Source organism: Equus quagga, chromosome 3 (assembly GCF_021613505.1).
Source record: "Equus quagga isolate Etosha38 chromosome 3, UCLA_HA_Equagga_1.0, whole genome shotgun sequence".
NCBI lineage: Eukaryota > Metazoa > Chordata > Mammalia > Perissodactyla > Equidae > Equus > Equus quagga.
Genome location: NC_060269.1, coordinates 102,905,486 through 102,921,337, shown reverse-complemented (window position 1 = coordinate 102,921,337; position 15,852 = coordinate 102,905,486). Strand labels below are relative to the sequence as shown.

At 36.7% G+C, this 15,852-nt stretch overlaps 1 protein-coding gene across 1 annotated transcript in view; it reads right to left on the bottom strand.

The window, feature by feature from the left end:
* LOC124237135 (transmembrane protease serine 11F) overlaps positions 1-15,852 on the bottom strand; it is a 96,659-nt gene that overhangs the window by 16,925 nt on the left and 63,882 nt on the right. The window contains exons 5-6 of the mRNA XM_046656473.1: positions 3,314-3,381; positions 1,145-1,308 (exon numbers count right to left, since the gene is read on the bottom strand). Coding sequence (XP_046512429.1) covers positions 1,145-1,308; positions 3,314-3,381 — 232 coding nt within the window. The remainder of the gene's footprint in view (positions 1-1,144; positions 1,309-3,313; positions 3,382-15,852) is intronic.

Here is a 15,852-nt window from a genome sequence, read left to right as displayed (position 1 = left end):
GATTTCTAACAACAAAGAAATTAACTCAAGACAATCTGTTTCTTAAATTCATGGCTGCTGAGAGGGGAAAAGACTTGAAGTCCAAAGAGGAAGCCATATTTTTTGGTATTAAGTCAGCAGTAATTGCACTTGGAAATACTTAACCAGAAGCAATGAACAGAGCTGGAATACCTATTGTGTGTGATTGGCATAGAAAAATAGAAATGATCTCAGCTTAGATTCCAACTAGCTGTGAGGTAATTTTAGTTTCAATTTCCTGACCTTTTGGAACTTCACTTCTACTTTGGGGGGAAAACAAGAAGACAACTTTCCTGATTTTGTTTTCTGAGAAATAAATGAGGAGATGAATGAAAAATTGTTTTAAGTTGGGGGGCTGGCCCCACAGCCAAGTGGTTAAATTTGCGTGCTCTGCTTCGGCGGCCCAAGGTTTGCTGGTTTGCTGGTTTGGATCCTGGGTGCCACCTGCACACTGCTCATCAATCCATGCTGTGGAGGCACCCCACACAGAAGAACTAGAATGACTTACAACGAGGATATACAACTATGTACTGGGGCTTTGGGGAGAAAAAAAAGTGGAAGATTGGCAACAGATGTTAGCTGGGGGCCAATCTTCCTCACCAAAAAGTATACTTAAAAAAAAATTGTTTTAATTTGGAAATAAGCTAGAGAACCTCTTCACAGTTCATGTCAATGGTTCTTTCTGTAGGAGTAAACCTTCATAAAGATGTCTGTTTCTTTGAAACTGTAGAAACTAACCCCTAGAACTAACCCGTAAAGACCTCTGGAAGTCAGAATACCTGTGCTTTTGTTCTGACCCGAAGGCTTGTTAGTTTGATCTCTTACATCTTCCGAGTCTCAGCTTTCTTAAAATGGTGAAAATAATACCTACCCTTTTAAATGATCCAACATGATTATATATGGGAAAAAATTTAGAAACCATAGCAGAAGCCCAAATCAAATATGGAAAAAACTCATAAAACTAAACTTTGCCTCAAAGTGAATTTTTATTTTAGTTTTATTCCACACTGATATATGTATATCAGTGGTGAATTCTTAAAATGAGAGAATACATTGATGTAAATTCTTATGAAAAATAAAGAAGATTGCGAAGGGAGAGAATCACAAAGGTGGTAAAAGAACTTACATGTGAGTGTAAATGATGGTTTGTTTATAGTCAAAGGCAACTGTTTTGTCTTCAGACTTTGATATAAAATCTTTTCAACTTTTTTCTTGATTCGCTCAGCACTATCAGTAGATGGGTATCGAAACATGAGCACCATAAGTATGTTCACACCATTTTTATCTGGACTGAAGAGCAAAAAAGCACATAAATAGAGTAAATAATAAAGCCAATTCTCTAATCATTACATTAATAATTAATGTAATAAATTACATTAATATGTACATAAAAATGTATTAATGTGTAAAAATATTGTTAAGGTTCAGATTAAATTTAAAGAAACATAATGGATGGCAATGTGTATATCAGATTTCTAAATTATCTCTAGAAATACTGGCTAAGGTAGTTAGCTGAAAAAAATTGTTCCCTTGCCTTACTTAGCTCATAGTCTAGAGGAGGTTGTGAGAGGAGGAGTCATCCATGAAATCGTGCTTTACATGCACTTAAATGATTTGTTTTTTCATGCATTCTAAGCCAAATTTGTAACAAATGTCATTATTCTTCAGTAATAGTGTGGCAGAGACAATGCTTCGTGTTCACCAAAACCAGTTGCCTTTGCCTCCTGAGCAGAGCTAGGCTTCCTTCTCTGGCCTCCCTTGAAGGTTATTGAAACTCTGCAGTGAATTCTGGACAATGCATGTGGATAGAAATTATGTACCCCACTTCCAGGCCTGGCCCTGAACACCACCCACACCATTTTCCATGCTTTCACTCTTCTCTTATTTGCTAACCAGATGCAGAAGATCCAGTGGGCAATTCCACAATCCCCACCAGCACCCACATCCCCTGCTGCCACCTCTGACTCTTTGGTCTGTACCATGGAAATGAAAGAAATCTTTATTGTGTTAAACCATTGATATTTTGGAGTTTTGTGGTTAGCTAATATGTTTGATAAATGGATGACTAGAAAATTGTTTGATAAGATGTTCAAATATATAAATTTATACTGTAATATGTACATCTAGAAAGCCTCTAGTTGCCTTTCGAGAATGGATTTAATTTGAAATATATAAAGAAAGAAAGAAGGAAGAAACGGAAGAGGAGGGGCTGGCCCAGTGGCATAATGGTTAAGTTTGTGCACTCCACTTTGGTGGCCCAGAGTTCATGGGTTTGGATCCTGGGCATGGACCTACACACTGCTCATCAAGCCATGTTGTGGTGGCATCCCACATACAAGAAATAGAGGAAGACTGTCATGGGTGTTAGCTCGGGGTGAATCTTCCTCAAGTAAAAAGAGGAAGATTGGCAACAGATGTTAGCTCAGGGCCAATCTTCCTCACCAAAAAAAAAAAAAAAAAAAGGAAGAACGGAAGGAAGGAAAAAAGAAAGAAAGAAGAGAGAGGGAGCAAGAGAGGAGAGAAAGGAAGGAAAACAAAGAAGGAACAAAAGTAGGGAGGGGAAGAGGGAAGGGAAAGAAAAGGCATGGGCTCCTTAGCCATATGTACATTTACTTCACCATCAGAAGTAAAACAGACAAATAAGTACTACAAATATGTGTGTGTGTGTGTGTGTGTGTGTGTATTGATTGAAATCCACAGAAAAAGTTTAAAAACTTTCATCAAAATAGGTAGAAAACAAGATATATTATTCTAGTAAATACCAAGCCTTTTGGACATTCCATAAAAAGCATATTCAGGATGGATTCTAGTAATTTATTTCAGTCTCTGATAACAAGCGTATGTTCAATTTATGTATATTGTCTTTCATCAGAGCATAAAAATAAAAAGGCTTTAGGAATAATAGTAAAAATGCAATGGCATTAAAGGAAAACCTTATTGTAGAGAAAGTCATAGTCTGTTGGGTAGGCTTAAAGTGAGGACAATCAAAAGGCCACTGGCTTAAGTTCTACTTAACCCCTAGCTCAAGGAGCGGGGCGTGTCAGCAGCATCATCCCTCCTCTTCCGGTGCCCTTTCTTTTTTAAAAAATCTACTAACTGACATTGCCTCTTGTCATGGAGCACTTTACATCTTTCTATTGTGACTGGGAAATGGCTAGGTAGTATAAACTGGGCTGCTCAGGATTGATGAAACCTTTGTGTTCCCGCAAAGATTTGCTCAGGGAAGCTGAGTGATTGTGTTAATCAAATACTTGTTAACATTACTGGTTTAAAGTTGCAAACCAAGTTTACATACCTTAATTTGATAACATGAGATTTGATAAACCGACCTCCTTCAGAAGAATGTCGAAATATCCTAGACATCTGATTAGAAAAATTTTAAAATGTAAGTATTAGTCTTAAGAAAAATGTTACTCTTAGTTTTATATAGAGGCTTGAGGCAAAGACAGGGATTTTGGCTTATTCTCAGACATGTGAACTGGTTATTCGCAGTGGTAAGATTAAACCGGGTTCTAATCCTTGTAGAACTGAACAAATTTAACAAAATTTTCAATTTTGCTAAGCCTCTATAAAATGGGATAATAATGATATCTGCCTCATAGAGTTGTTTTGAGGATTAAATGAAATAATGTATATCACAGAATTGACACCTGTCTGGCATATTGTAAACTATTGATAATGTTCATTTTGATTATTGTCAAATGAATTAAAGTATCCATGCTATTTTTTAAGGCAGCATCCTCACTTTTAAGAATGTCCACCCTAAGTTTGCCTTATTCTCAAATACGGCATCTAGTCCACTATGGATATCAGTTTGTGGGTTTCTTCAGTGATTATCCCATTAGTCGAGCATTTGATATAGCATGTAACAACATCTGTTGTATGACTCTGATACCCTCACTTGTTAGTCATCTCTGTGTGGCAGGTAGGCTTTCACAACTGGTACTAGTTTGGGAATAAGTCTCACCACACTCTGTACTAGTCAGCATTTTATTGCTCAGCTTTTCCAGTCTGAACCATTGAAGGATTTTGGATGCTCGGTGCACTGATTTCCTACCGGGACCTGATTCTCAAAAGACTGTTGAGACTCTACCTTACAGACAAAAAAGCCCTGGACTAAGAGTCAGAAATTGTGGGTCCACGCAAGTTTATGTAAGGCCCACTTCCACAGTAAATCTTCCTCCCCAGTTACTACATCCTCTGGGAGGGAGAATATTGCCTCCCTCCCCACAAGATTCCTCCCTCTCCCTGACTCCTCTAAACTAGTAACAATTAGGTAGATTTTACCTCCGAAATACTGAATTTACCTCCCTTGTTTCAATTCCATTGCTTTGGTCTAAAATCATCTCCTTCGAAACTTGTGCTTGGGCCTTTGCAGCAGGCCCCTCACTGACACGTTTATGTGGTTCTAATCTATCTATCTTTCCTCCCCACAGTTGTTCCCTCCGAGTGCTAGCAGCCGGGGTGTTATCTCTAAAGCACAAGTCTATTATGCTCCTGCTTCAAGTCCACTGTCCTCCTCAGTGTGAGCGCCACAATCTGATCCCTTCATTGGCCCTTGCCCCACCCCTACTTCAATGTCTGTTGTCTTATCTACCGAATTACCTGCTCTTTCCTAATCCCACCTAGACTGGTTCACACTCTATGACTTTGCACATGCATTGCCCTCTTCCTAAAATACACTTTTTTCTCAGGCTAATTTCTTCAATGGCAATTCTGCTTTTCTCCAGAAACTCTAGTGGCAATTAAGTTATCTTTGACTTGCCCTCCTCAAACAAAGTTGAACATTCCTTTGTTTGGGGCCACTCTATCATCTTGCACATGATTCTGTTATAGCGATTATCACACTTGTTTACAGCTGTCTTTCTCACTCTAGACTGTGAGCTGTGTGACAGCAGGCAGTGTGTCTGATTCACCTTTGTATCTTCAGTGTTTGGCACACTGCCCTCCCCATGGTAAACCTTCAATGCATGTTTCATGGTTAAATCCATGAATGAATAAATAAGTAAATGAATTAAGAATCAACAACACAGTAAAGAGAAGAAGATAATAACATACGGTTTTGTTTTATCTACAAATCATGTCGCCAAAGGCAAGTAGAAATCTGTGGGAATCTAAAGCTAGGTGGAGCCAGGAGACCCCAGTGGTGACTGCCCCATGGATGGTCATTCCAGGAGTTTGGATCAATTCTGAGTTATGTCACTTATGATTTCACTAAGCTTCTCTGAGTTCATTTTATTCCCATCTCCCAAGGAACAAAGGGAAAATACGATTTTAAGGTCTCCAGCACTTTCTGTAAATGTCCTGGAATTTTGAACTGTGTACATAATGGCACTATGGGAAAGGATCAGGATTCTGTCATATCAGAGTATAAGAAAGTATCAAGAATCTGCTCAAACTAAAACGTGATATTAACAATCTACCCAAAATGGATAGTTTCTGGTATAGTACAGTATTGGTGTGACCACTATTAATAGCTTACATGTATTAAGTCCATGCTACATAGTAGGCGTTGGACTGATTCCTTTGTTTAGACTTAACACCACCTTATGAGGAAAGTATTTTCTTTATTTTCATCAGTCTCATTTTATACATGAAGAAGTTAAGGCTCAAGACACTTAAGTAAACTTGTGGCATAGGAAGTAGAGGTTCTGCATATGAACCCAGGAAATCTGGCTCTAGATCTTGTCTTCTTAAGTACATTAAGTGACATTGACAACCCAGAGTTCCTCATACACTTGACGACAGATGTTCGGGTTGGTGGGAGTAGAAAGGTCCTGGAGCAGAAAACCCCTTAAAGAAGGCCTCAAATACATCTTTTTCCCTGAATCCAAATCTCATAAAAGATAATCTCTGGGGGGGTTGCCTTTTTTCTGCTTCTGAGTTTAATAGAGCTAAGGGAACTGTTCCTCTTCAGACACCTAAGTTTAATTCAAGTTTATGTTTTTCTATTGGGAACTCACTAATATTATATCCAGTCTAAATTACAAAAATTAATTGTATCTTTCCCTTTGTATGGTACAAACCTAAGAATAGATCATTTTACTAGAGATTATTCCATTTAAAACAAGATAATGTCTAAGCTCATGGTAAAATGGGAAAAGAAAAGTTCACCTTAAAATTATATGCCAATTATAGTCATTGGTTTGAATACCAGCATTAAAAAACGTGTTTGAAATATGTGTGGCTCTGACTAATTGTACACCCAGTTACTGTCTTTGGCAAGCATGAGCCTCTGCCTTCCCTCTGGCTGGGAAGTGCACGCAGATTAAGTCCTCATGAAAGATCTGTAGTTACCGGATGCCAGCTAGGGAATCCCTTTCCAGGCCCGCCCATGAAAATAGGTCAGGCAAACTCTGCAGATTTCCTGCTATGCTCAGCGGAATATGTACCAGCAGAGGGCAAATATACCAACAAAACAGATCGCTTTTTCCCTTCCTCTCCAAGGAATCTTCCTGCTAGCTTGAAAGGATTTTTCCTTCCTCTAAACTCCTAAAATAGTCATCATTAGAGTCACATATTTGACAATTATATTCTGCAGTGGGGCAGCTGTCATATTGTTAGATCATCTTGTTAGCTCTTAAATTATTATGTAATTTTTCAGTTTGTATTATTTCCCATGCAAAACTTTCATACATAAACCATTTTATAAACTCCAATAAGGAAGGCAATGTACTATACAGACTTTGGTCTTCTTTGCAGACTTGCAAAAGTAGGTGCCCAATAACATTTTCATTAATTGGTTAATTCTCCAGTTATAGTTAATCTTAAACAACAGTGTGAAGAAAAAGATGCTGGCTTTTGTATCTCTTCATGACTCTTTCACTAAACCCTGTCTCCTTCCATTTTTCTCACTTATTTATTCATTCAACACAATTGATTAGGAGAGTCCTATATTTCAGGCACTGTGACAACACTGGATAAAGACTAGTGGCCAAAAAGTTGGGGTCCCTGGACTCACAGAATAGGGAGATAGACAATAACGAACAAGAACAAATTAATTATAAAAGGCAACTAGTATAGTAAAGTAATATAGGATAATGGCTGGGGGTCTATAATCAAGAAGGGTTCTCTGTGGAGGTGACATTTAAGTGATATCTGAAGGATCAGAAGGAGTAAGCAACCAAAAGAGCAGGGTCATGGGGCAGGCAGAAGGAACAGAAGGTGCAAAGAATCCAAAAGAAGGCCAATATGGGTAGAGAGCAACGAGCAAGAAAGAGAGTGTAGAAGCTGGAGGAATAGTCAGAGCCAAAGCATTCAGGTCCTTGGAGGCCTCTGCAAGGAGTTTGGATTTGATTCTTAGTATATTTGGAAGCCACTTATGAAGTTTTAAGCAGAAGAATAGCATAATGTGTTTTTAAAAGATCATTCTGGTTGCCATGTAGACAGGATATTAGAGGGAACCTGAAGTGGAAGCAGTAATAACTGTGAGCTGCTCATATGAGGGAATAAATGAGCTAGGTCTGGGATGGAGACAGTGAGTTAGAAATAGAAACAGGACTTATAAATGGATTAGACATGAGAATAAGAGAAATGTAGGTATTCTAACAACTAGAGGGACAGAGATGTCATTTGTTGAGTGGAAAATAATAGGAATGAGAGAATGGGAGAGGGAGCAACTTTCAAGAACTGGATTTAGATATGATAACTTTGAGATGCTTGTGAGAGATCCAAGTGGGAATGTCAAGTAGACCACGAAAGGTACAACTCTGGGGTTCAGAGAAATCTGTGTTAGAGATTAAAATTTGGGGATTAGAGCTATTGTATCTCCATCAGTACTTTCCCTTTTTTCTGTTTAGAACCCCTCTTTCCTATAGAGAACTCATTCTATATGGTTCAAATAGAACTAAACTTGCTCCCTTTTCCCATCTCTCATGAGGATGGCACAGTTTTATTCTCTTAGTCACAGTGATTAGTGTAGGGATGGGCAGATGTTCCAAATTTGGCCAACTAGATTGGTTCTTCAAACTTTCCTCCAAGGACTATTATGGAAAACTGTCTTTTCTTCAGTTAATAACCTGGGAAAATGAGAATATAGACTAACTATTAGCTATGTTATCTGCCACATGGAGAATAAATAAGAAGTTAAAATCCTGGAGAAATTGTCTGAGCCTCTGAATCTAGCCATACCTGAAGCTAGATGAATCTCTAGATTTTCCCAACAGTTTTGCTTTTTCTTTCTTCTCTCTTCCTCCTTTCCTTTCCCTTCTCTTCCTTTCCCACCCTCCTTCCCCCTTCCTTCCATTCCTTTTCCCCCACTTCTCTCTCTTTCTTTCTTCCCTTTGACTTGTTCATTGGGTTTCTGCTATTTTCTACCAAAAGTGCCCTATTTATTGTGGGAAAGAAAGATAATTTACAGAGCCACAGAAAAAAGAGAAGCAACGTCAGGATCATGCCTTGGATGATCTGGAGCCTTAGGCCAATGGGAATTTTACTGTCCATAATCACATACAAGCATATAAAATTTTTCTTCTTTCTTAAAAAGCTTCTTAAGAAGCTGAATTCACTTACATGTTGATGAATTGTGATGAAAGAGGAATTGTAGCACATATTTGGTCCCTACCCAAACTGCATTTGCCAGACAGGTGTACTCAACCCCCAGCTTCTATAAGTCTTGATTAGAACAGCTCACACCTGCACTTCTCCAGCGGCCTGTCCTTTCTGACCTGAGCACCCTTCCCAGTGATGTGTGGGAGGTTATGCTCCACCTTCCCTGGGAAGCCCTTGGTGGTATGACACAAACAGCTCAGCCCTCTTACCCCTGGGCAGAACCAACTCTGTGATGTAATTTAGGTTCCAGATCTTCCAGAGAAATCAGGCTGAGGCAGCACTTCTGAAACCAAATCTTGTTCTAGCTGCTTCTGCCCTTTCCTGTTGCCCTCACTTCCTTACAAGTTTTCCTTTTCTTTTTTTTTTTTTTTTTTTTTTGAGGCAGATTATCCCTGAGCTAACATCTGCTGCTAACCCTCCTCTTTTTGCTGAGAAAGACTGGCCCTGAGCTAACATCCGTGCCCGTCTTCCTGCACTTTATATGTGGGATGCCTGCCACAGCATGGCTTGACAAGCTGTGCCAGATGTCCCCAAAGGTGTTTTTATATTGCAAATGTTATGTTCTCTAAATAGAAAAAACAGATAGAAACTTTTTAAAGATAGACTCGCAAATTTAGTTGTTGTTATAGAACATAAGGAGCACAATGAAGAGGGAAGCTGTTATTGAGACATAAGGTTAGAAAGGTGTAGAGTCAACATCTGTAGCCTTTCCATACTGAAAATCCTGCTTAGTGGTGGGAGCCATGGGAATTTTCCAGTCTTCATTTTGGAAATCATCTTTCTATCCAACAATAATAACTGTCATATCATTTACAGTATTAGCTTTTTAGATTATTCTGAGCATTGATTTCCAAAGTGAAGCCAATGTATCATAGAGGTTGTGAAAAGTATCATAACTTCTATTTATATTTATTTTTACATAAACAAAAGTTTTTAGAACACTAGCCCTGAGGTGTGGAATTCTACCAGGAGTGCACTGATTACCTGATGTCTCCAAGGGAAAAGTGGAGATCAGCCTGTTTCAGACTGGTATCTAGCTCTGTGGTAGTCCTAGAATAGGAACTCAGTAATTCCTTCCTGTATTGCATTGAATTAAAAAGTCATACTTCACTTATTAATTTTAACATAATCAAACTAGCAATTCTCAGTATTAAAACAATTATCTTGTTTTAATTACTATTTTAGTCATTTTTAACTCTGCCAATAAAAATGCAGCACATGTCAAACTATAAATCTAGTTGTTAAACAAAACAGTTCCATGAAAAACGCTATCACACATTGGGCTCTGGGATTTTGGATGGGCTTTGGGTCAGAGAAGGACATAAGAGACAATGGCTATCTTTAAACATTTTTGTTGATGCTAACACCAGAGCACCTAAATATATAAAACAAATATTAACAGAAATGTAGGAAGAAATAAATGCAATATAATAATAGTAGAGGATAGAGGATTTCAATACCCCATTTTCAATAATGCATAGATCATCCAGGCAGAAAATCAATAAGGAAAACAGTGGGCTTGAACAAGACTGTAGATCAAATGGACCTAACAGACATATATAGAACATTTCATCCAATAGCAGCAGAATACACATTCTTGTCAAGTGTGTACAGAAGATTCTGTAGAATAGACCATATGTTAGGCCACAAAACAAGTCTTAACAAATTTAAATAGACTGAAATCATATCAAGTATCTTTTTCTGACCACAATGGTATGAAACTAGAAATCAATAATAAAAGGAAAACTGGATTATTCATAAATATGGGAACATAAAACACTACATTCCTGAACAACCAATGGTTCAAAGAAGAAATCAAAAGAGAAAAAAAATCTTCAGACAAATAAATTTGGAAACACAACATACCAAAGCTTATGGGATGCAGAAAAAGCTGTTCTAAGAGGAAAATTTATAGTGATAAACACCTACATTGAGAAAGAAGAAAGTTCTAAAATAAACAACCTAACTTTACACCTCAAGGAACTACAAAAAGAAGAACAAACTAAGCCCAAAGTTAGCAGAAGGAAGGAAATAACAGAGATTGAAGCAGAAATAAATGAAATAAACACTAGAAAACCAATAGAAAAGATCAACAAAACTAAGAGTTTTTGAAAAGGTAAACAAAATTGGCAAACTTTTACCTAGACTAACTAAAAAAAAGAAAGAAAACTCAAATAAATAAAAGCAAATATGAAAGAGGAGACATTACAACTGATACCACAGAAATACAAAGGATCATAAGAGACTATTATGAACAATTATATGCCAACAAATTGGATAACCTAGAAGAAATAGATAAATTCCAAGAAACATGTAACCTACCAAAACTGAGTCATGAAAAAAAGGAAATCTGAACAGACCAATAGGAGAAAAGAGTTTAAATCAGTAATCAATAATCTTCTAACAAAGAAAAGTCCAAGACCAGATGACTTCACTGGTAAACTCTATCAAACATTTAAGGAAGAGTTAACGCCTATCTTTCTCAAACTCTTCCAAAAAGTTGAAGAAGAGAGAATACTTCCAAACTTATTTTATGAGACCAGCATTACCCTGATACCCAAACTAAATAAGAAGACTACAAGAAAAGAAATCTACAGGCCAATATTCCTGATGAACATAGATGCAAAAATCCTAAACAAAATGCTAGCAAACTGAATTCAACAGCACCTGAAAGAATCATTCACCATGATCAAGTGGGATTTATCTCCAGAATGCGAATATGATTCAACATAAGCAAATTGATAAAAGTGATACACCACATTATCAGAATGAAGGATAAAAATCATATGATTATTTCAACAGATGCAGAAAAAGCATTTGACAAAATTCAACATCTTTTCATGATAAAAGCACCCAACAAATTAGGCATGGAAGGAATGTACCTCAACATAATAAAAGCCATATATGATAAGCCCACAGCTAACATCATACTCAGTGGTGAGAACCTGAAATCTTTTCCCCTAATCAGAAACAAGACAAAGACAGCCACTCTCACTATTTCTATTTAACATAATGTTGAAAGTTCTAGTCAGAGCAGTCAAGCAGGAAAATAAATAAATAAGTAAAAGACATCCCAATCAGAAAGAAGGAAGTAAAATTCTCTCTGTTTGCAGATGACATGATCTTATATGTAGAAAATCCTAAAGGTTTCACAAAAAAACTGTTAGAACTGATAAATGAATTCAGTAATGTTGTAGAATACAACTCAAAACACTAAAGTCAGGAACATTTCTGCACACTAACAATGAACTATCTGAAAAAAATTTAAGAAAATCCCACTTACAATAGCATCATAAAGAATAAAATACTTATGAATAAATTTAACCAAGGAGGTGAAAGATCTGTACACTGAAGACTATAAAACACTGATGAAAGTAATTGAAAAAGCCACAAATAAATGGAAAGCTATCCCACGTTCATGGATTGGAAGAATTAATATTGTTAAAAGGTCCATACTACCCAAAGTGATCTATGGATTCAATACAATCCCTATTAAAACTCCAATCGCATTTTTCGCAGATAAAAAAGCAATCCTAAAATTCATATTGAGCCACAAAAAATCCTGAATAGCCAAAAGAATCTTGAGTGAAAAGACTAAAGCTGGCAGCATCACACTTCCTGATTTTAAATTAAATTACAAAGTTATAGTAATAAAAACAGTATGGTGCTGGCATAAAAACAGATATATCGACTAATGGAACAGAATAAGAGTGCCTAGAAATAAACGTACGCATATATGGTCAACTAATCTTCAACAAGGGCACCAAGAATACAAAATGGGAAAATGATAATCTCTTCAATAATGGTCTTGGGAAAACTGATTTTCCACATGCAGAAGAATGAAATTGGACTCTTATTTCACTCCATATACAAAATCAACTCAAAATGGTTTAAAGATTTAAATTTAAGATTTGAAACCATGAAACTCCTGAAAGAAAACATAGGGGGGAATCTTCTTGACTTTGGTCTTGGCAACAATTTTTTTGGATATGACACCAAAAGCAGAAGCAAAAAAATAAAAAATAAACAAGTGGGATTACATCAAACTAAAAAGCTTCTGTACAGCAAAGGAAATCATCAACAGAATGAAAAAGCAACTTATGGAACAGGAGAAAATATTTGCAAATCATAGAGCTGACAATGTGTTAATATCCAAAATATATAAGCAATGCATACAATTTGATAGCATAAAAACAAATAACCTGATTTAAAAATGGACAAAGGACCTCAACAGTCATTTCTCCAAGAAGACATATAAATGGTCAACAGGTATATGGAAAGGTGCTCAATATCACTTAATCATCAGTGATATGCAAATCAAAACCACAGTGAGATATCACCTCATACCTGCTAAAATGACTATTATCAAAAACCCCCAAAAGATAATTGTTGGCAAGGATGTGGAGAAAGGGGAACCTTGGTACACTGTTGGTGGGAATGTGAATTGGTACAGCTATTATAGAAAACAGTATGTAAGTTCCTCAAAAATGAAAAATAGAACTACTATACGATCCAGCAATCTCACTTTTGGGTATTTATCTGAAGAAATTTAAATCAGGATCACTAAGAGATACCTGTACTTCCATGTTTATTGTAGCATTATTCATAATAGTCAAGATATGGAAACAACCTAAATGTTCATGATAGATGAATGGATAAAGAAATGTGGTATATACATATAATGAAATATTATTCAACTTTAAAAAAGAAGGAAATCCTACCATTTGTGACAACATGGATAGATCTAGAGGACATTATACTAAGGGGAATAAGCCAGACACAGAAAGATAATACTATATACTCTCACTTACATGTGGAATCTAAAATAGTCAAACTCATGGAAACAGAGAGTAGAATAGTGATTGCTATAGCCTGGAGGGAGGGGGAAATGGGAAGGTAATGGTCAGAGGGTACAGAGTTTTGGTTCTGCGAGATAAATAAGTTCTGGAGACCTACTATACAGCATGGTGCTAGAGGCAAAGGAATCGTAGCTAACCATACTGTATTGTATACCCAAAACGTGTTAAGAAGGTCGCTCTTACATTGTGTTTTTACCACACAGATGCACACACAAATAATAATAATATAATAAAGAGGGCAGGAGGAAACTTTGGGAGGTGCTGGATATGTTTTTCACCTTAATGGTGATGATGGTTTCACAGGTGTATGCTTCTTCCCCAACTCATCGAGTTCTATACATTAAATATGTACAGCTTTTTGTGTATTAGTCATACCTCTATAAAGTGGTTTAAAAATTTACTGAAGAAGCATGATTTAAACTATTAATAATTTAAAATATTAATAAATTAGTAAAGGTGGATGTAATGCTTTAGTTACCATCTCTTTTGGCCACCAAAAAAAAAAAAAAACTCACTTTCTATTATATCCAGCATTTGACAGACTCCTGGAGTATGGAAGGCACTAAATATTCATTGAAAAAATACATGAGCAAATAAATTGATGGATTGATGGCTTAATGGGTGAAGGAATCAGAGCCTTTGCATTTTCGTCATCATATTCCATAATCACGAAAGTCAAAACCTTGTTTGTTTCGAGAGACACTGAAGGAAGTTTGGAAGGAGTGGAAAGAATTTTTTAAAAAGTAAGGAAACTAGCTGAATAAAAGGGAAGTGAAAGAGGAAGAGAAAACAGCAGTTAAAACTGAAGCAATATAAGAGAAACTTTCTACATTTCTGAGAACGTATTAGCCTAATAGCCTCTGTTGATAAAAGATAAAAGGCCAATAAATTGCTGTCATTTTAAAAGATATTAGAACCAACCAGAAAACTCTGGCTTGCTTATCATGCACAAATCCACTCTGCATAAATATCTTGTTTTTACCATCTTTTGAAAAAAATGAAGTAGAATAAGAAATGGTAAAGAGAAAAGGAAATAAAATATTCAACCATATGGAGGTATTGTCATAGAAGGATTGATTCTGAAAACTAGGCTTTGAAATGATAAACTTGGCATGTAAGTGAAGAGATTTTCACTCAAGATGGCAGACTGACCATATGTCCTCTCCTTTTTTGAAGACACCATTAAAATTATAAAAATAGGGATAAATCCATAACACTTACAAAAATCAAAGAGATTTCTTTAGTAGATGAGAGATTCAACTCATTTCCTGAACTCAGCAAATGAATGAAAAATAATTGATAAAGTAAAGTGGGGAAGACACAGACTAGAACAGAATTCTTACCCTCAGCACTACTGACATTTTGGGCCAGACAATTCTTTGTTGCAGGGAGCTGTTCTGTGACTTGTAGGGTGTTGAGCAGCATTCCAGGCCTTTAGAAACTAGATGCCCTAGAACTCCTCCTCCCAGTGTGACAACCAAAAAAATGTCACAGGAATTGCCAAATATCCTTTGGGGGACAAAATTGCCCCCAGGTAAGCACCGCTGGACCAGACTATGGGTCAAGGGAACTTAGCCAAGAAGAGAGTCCATCTGCTCTAAAATCTCCAGGAGAGACTCAGCCCTTGTAAATACCAAATACAAAAAAAGAGGAGGAGATAAAAAGAGAGAGATTACAAAAGCTAGTCACATTGCTATATGTCAGTAAAAACCAGTTAAAAAAATGTACTTAAAAAGATATCAATTCACAATGCCAAAAATCTAGCACCTAGGATTAAAGCTAACTAAAGATAAAAAAGATTTTTAAGAAAACATTTTAAAGCGTTGTTGAAACACAGTAAACAAGTCTAAATTTATTTCCCTAGATCTCTGAATTTAAAGAAACTTAAGTCAAAATCCCAATATGAAGGTGCGTGTGTGTGTGTGTACATATGTGTTACTTGATATGGAAAAGGAACAGGTCAAGAATAACCCAGATATACCTGAAGAAGATGATGATAATTCCAGGTGTATGGACTGAATAGTGGCCCCTCAAAAAGATATGTCTAACCACATGTGAATATGCCCTTATTTGGCAAAGGGTCTTTGCAGATGTAATTAAGTTAAGGATGTCAGGATGAGACTATCATGGATTATCCAGGAACACCCTGAACCCAATGATAAGTGCCTTTATCAGAGTAGAGAAATATAGAGACCCAAAGGATAAAGTGAGTGAAGATGGAGACAGAGATTACAATATGTAGCCACATGTCAAGGAATGCCTGAAGCCACCAGAAGCTGGATGAGGCAAAAGATTCTTCCCTAGAGACTTCTAAGGCTGTTGATACCTTGATCTCAGATTTCTGGTCTGCATAACTGGGATAGAACAAATTTTTCTTGTTTTAAGTCACTAGTTTTTGGTAATTTGCTACAGTAGCTCTAGGAAA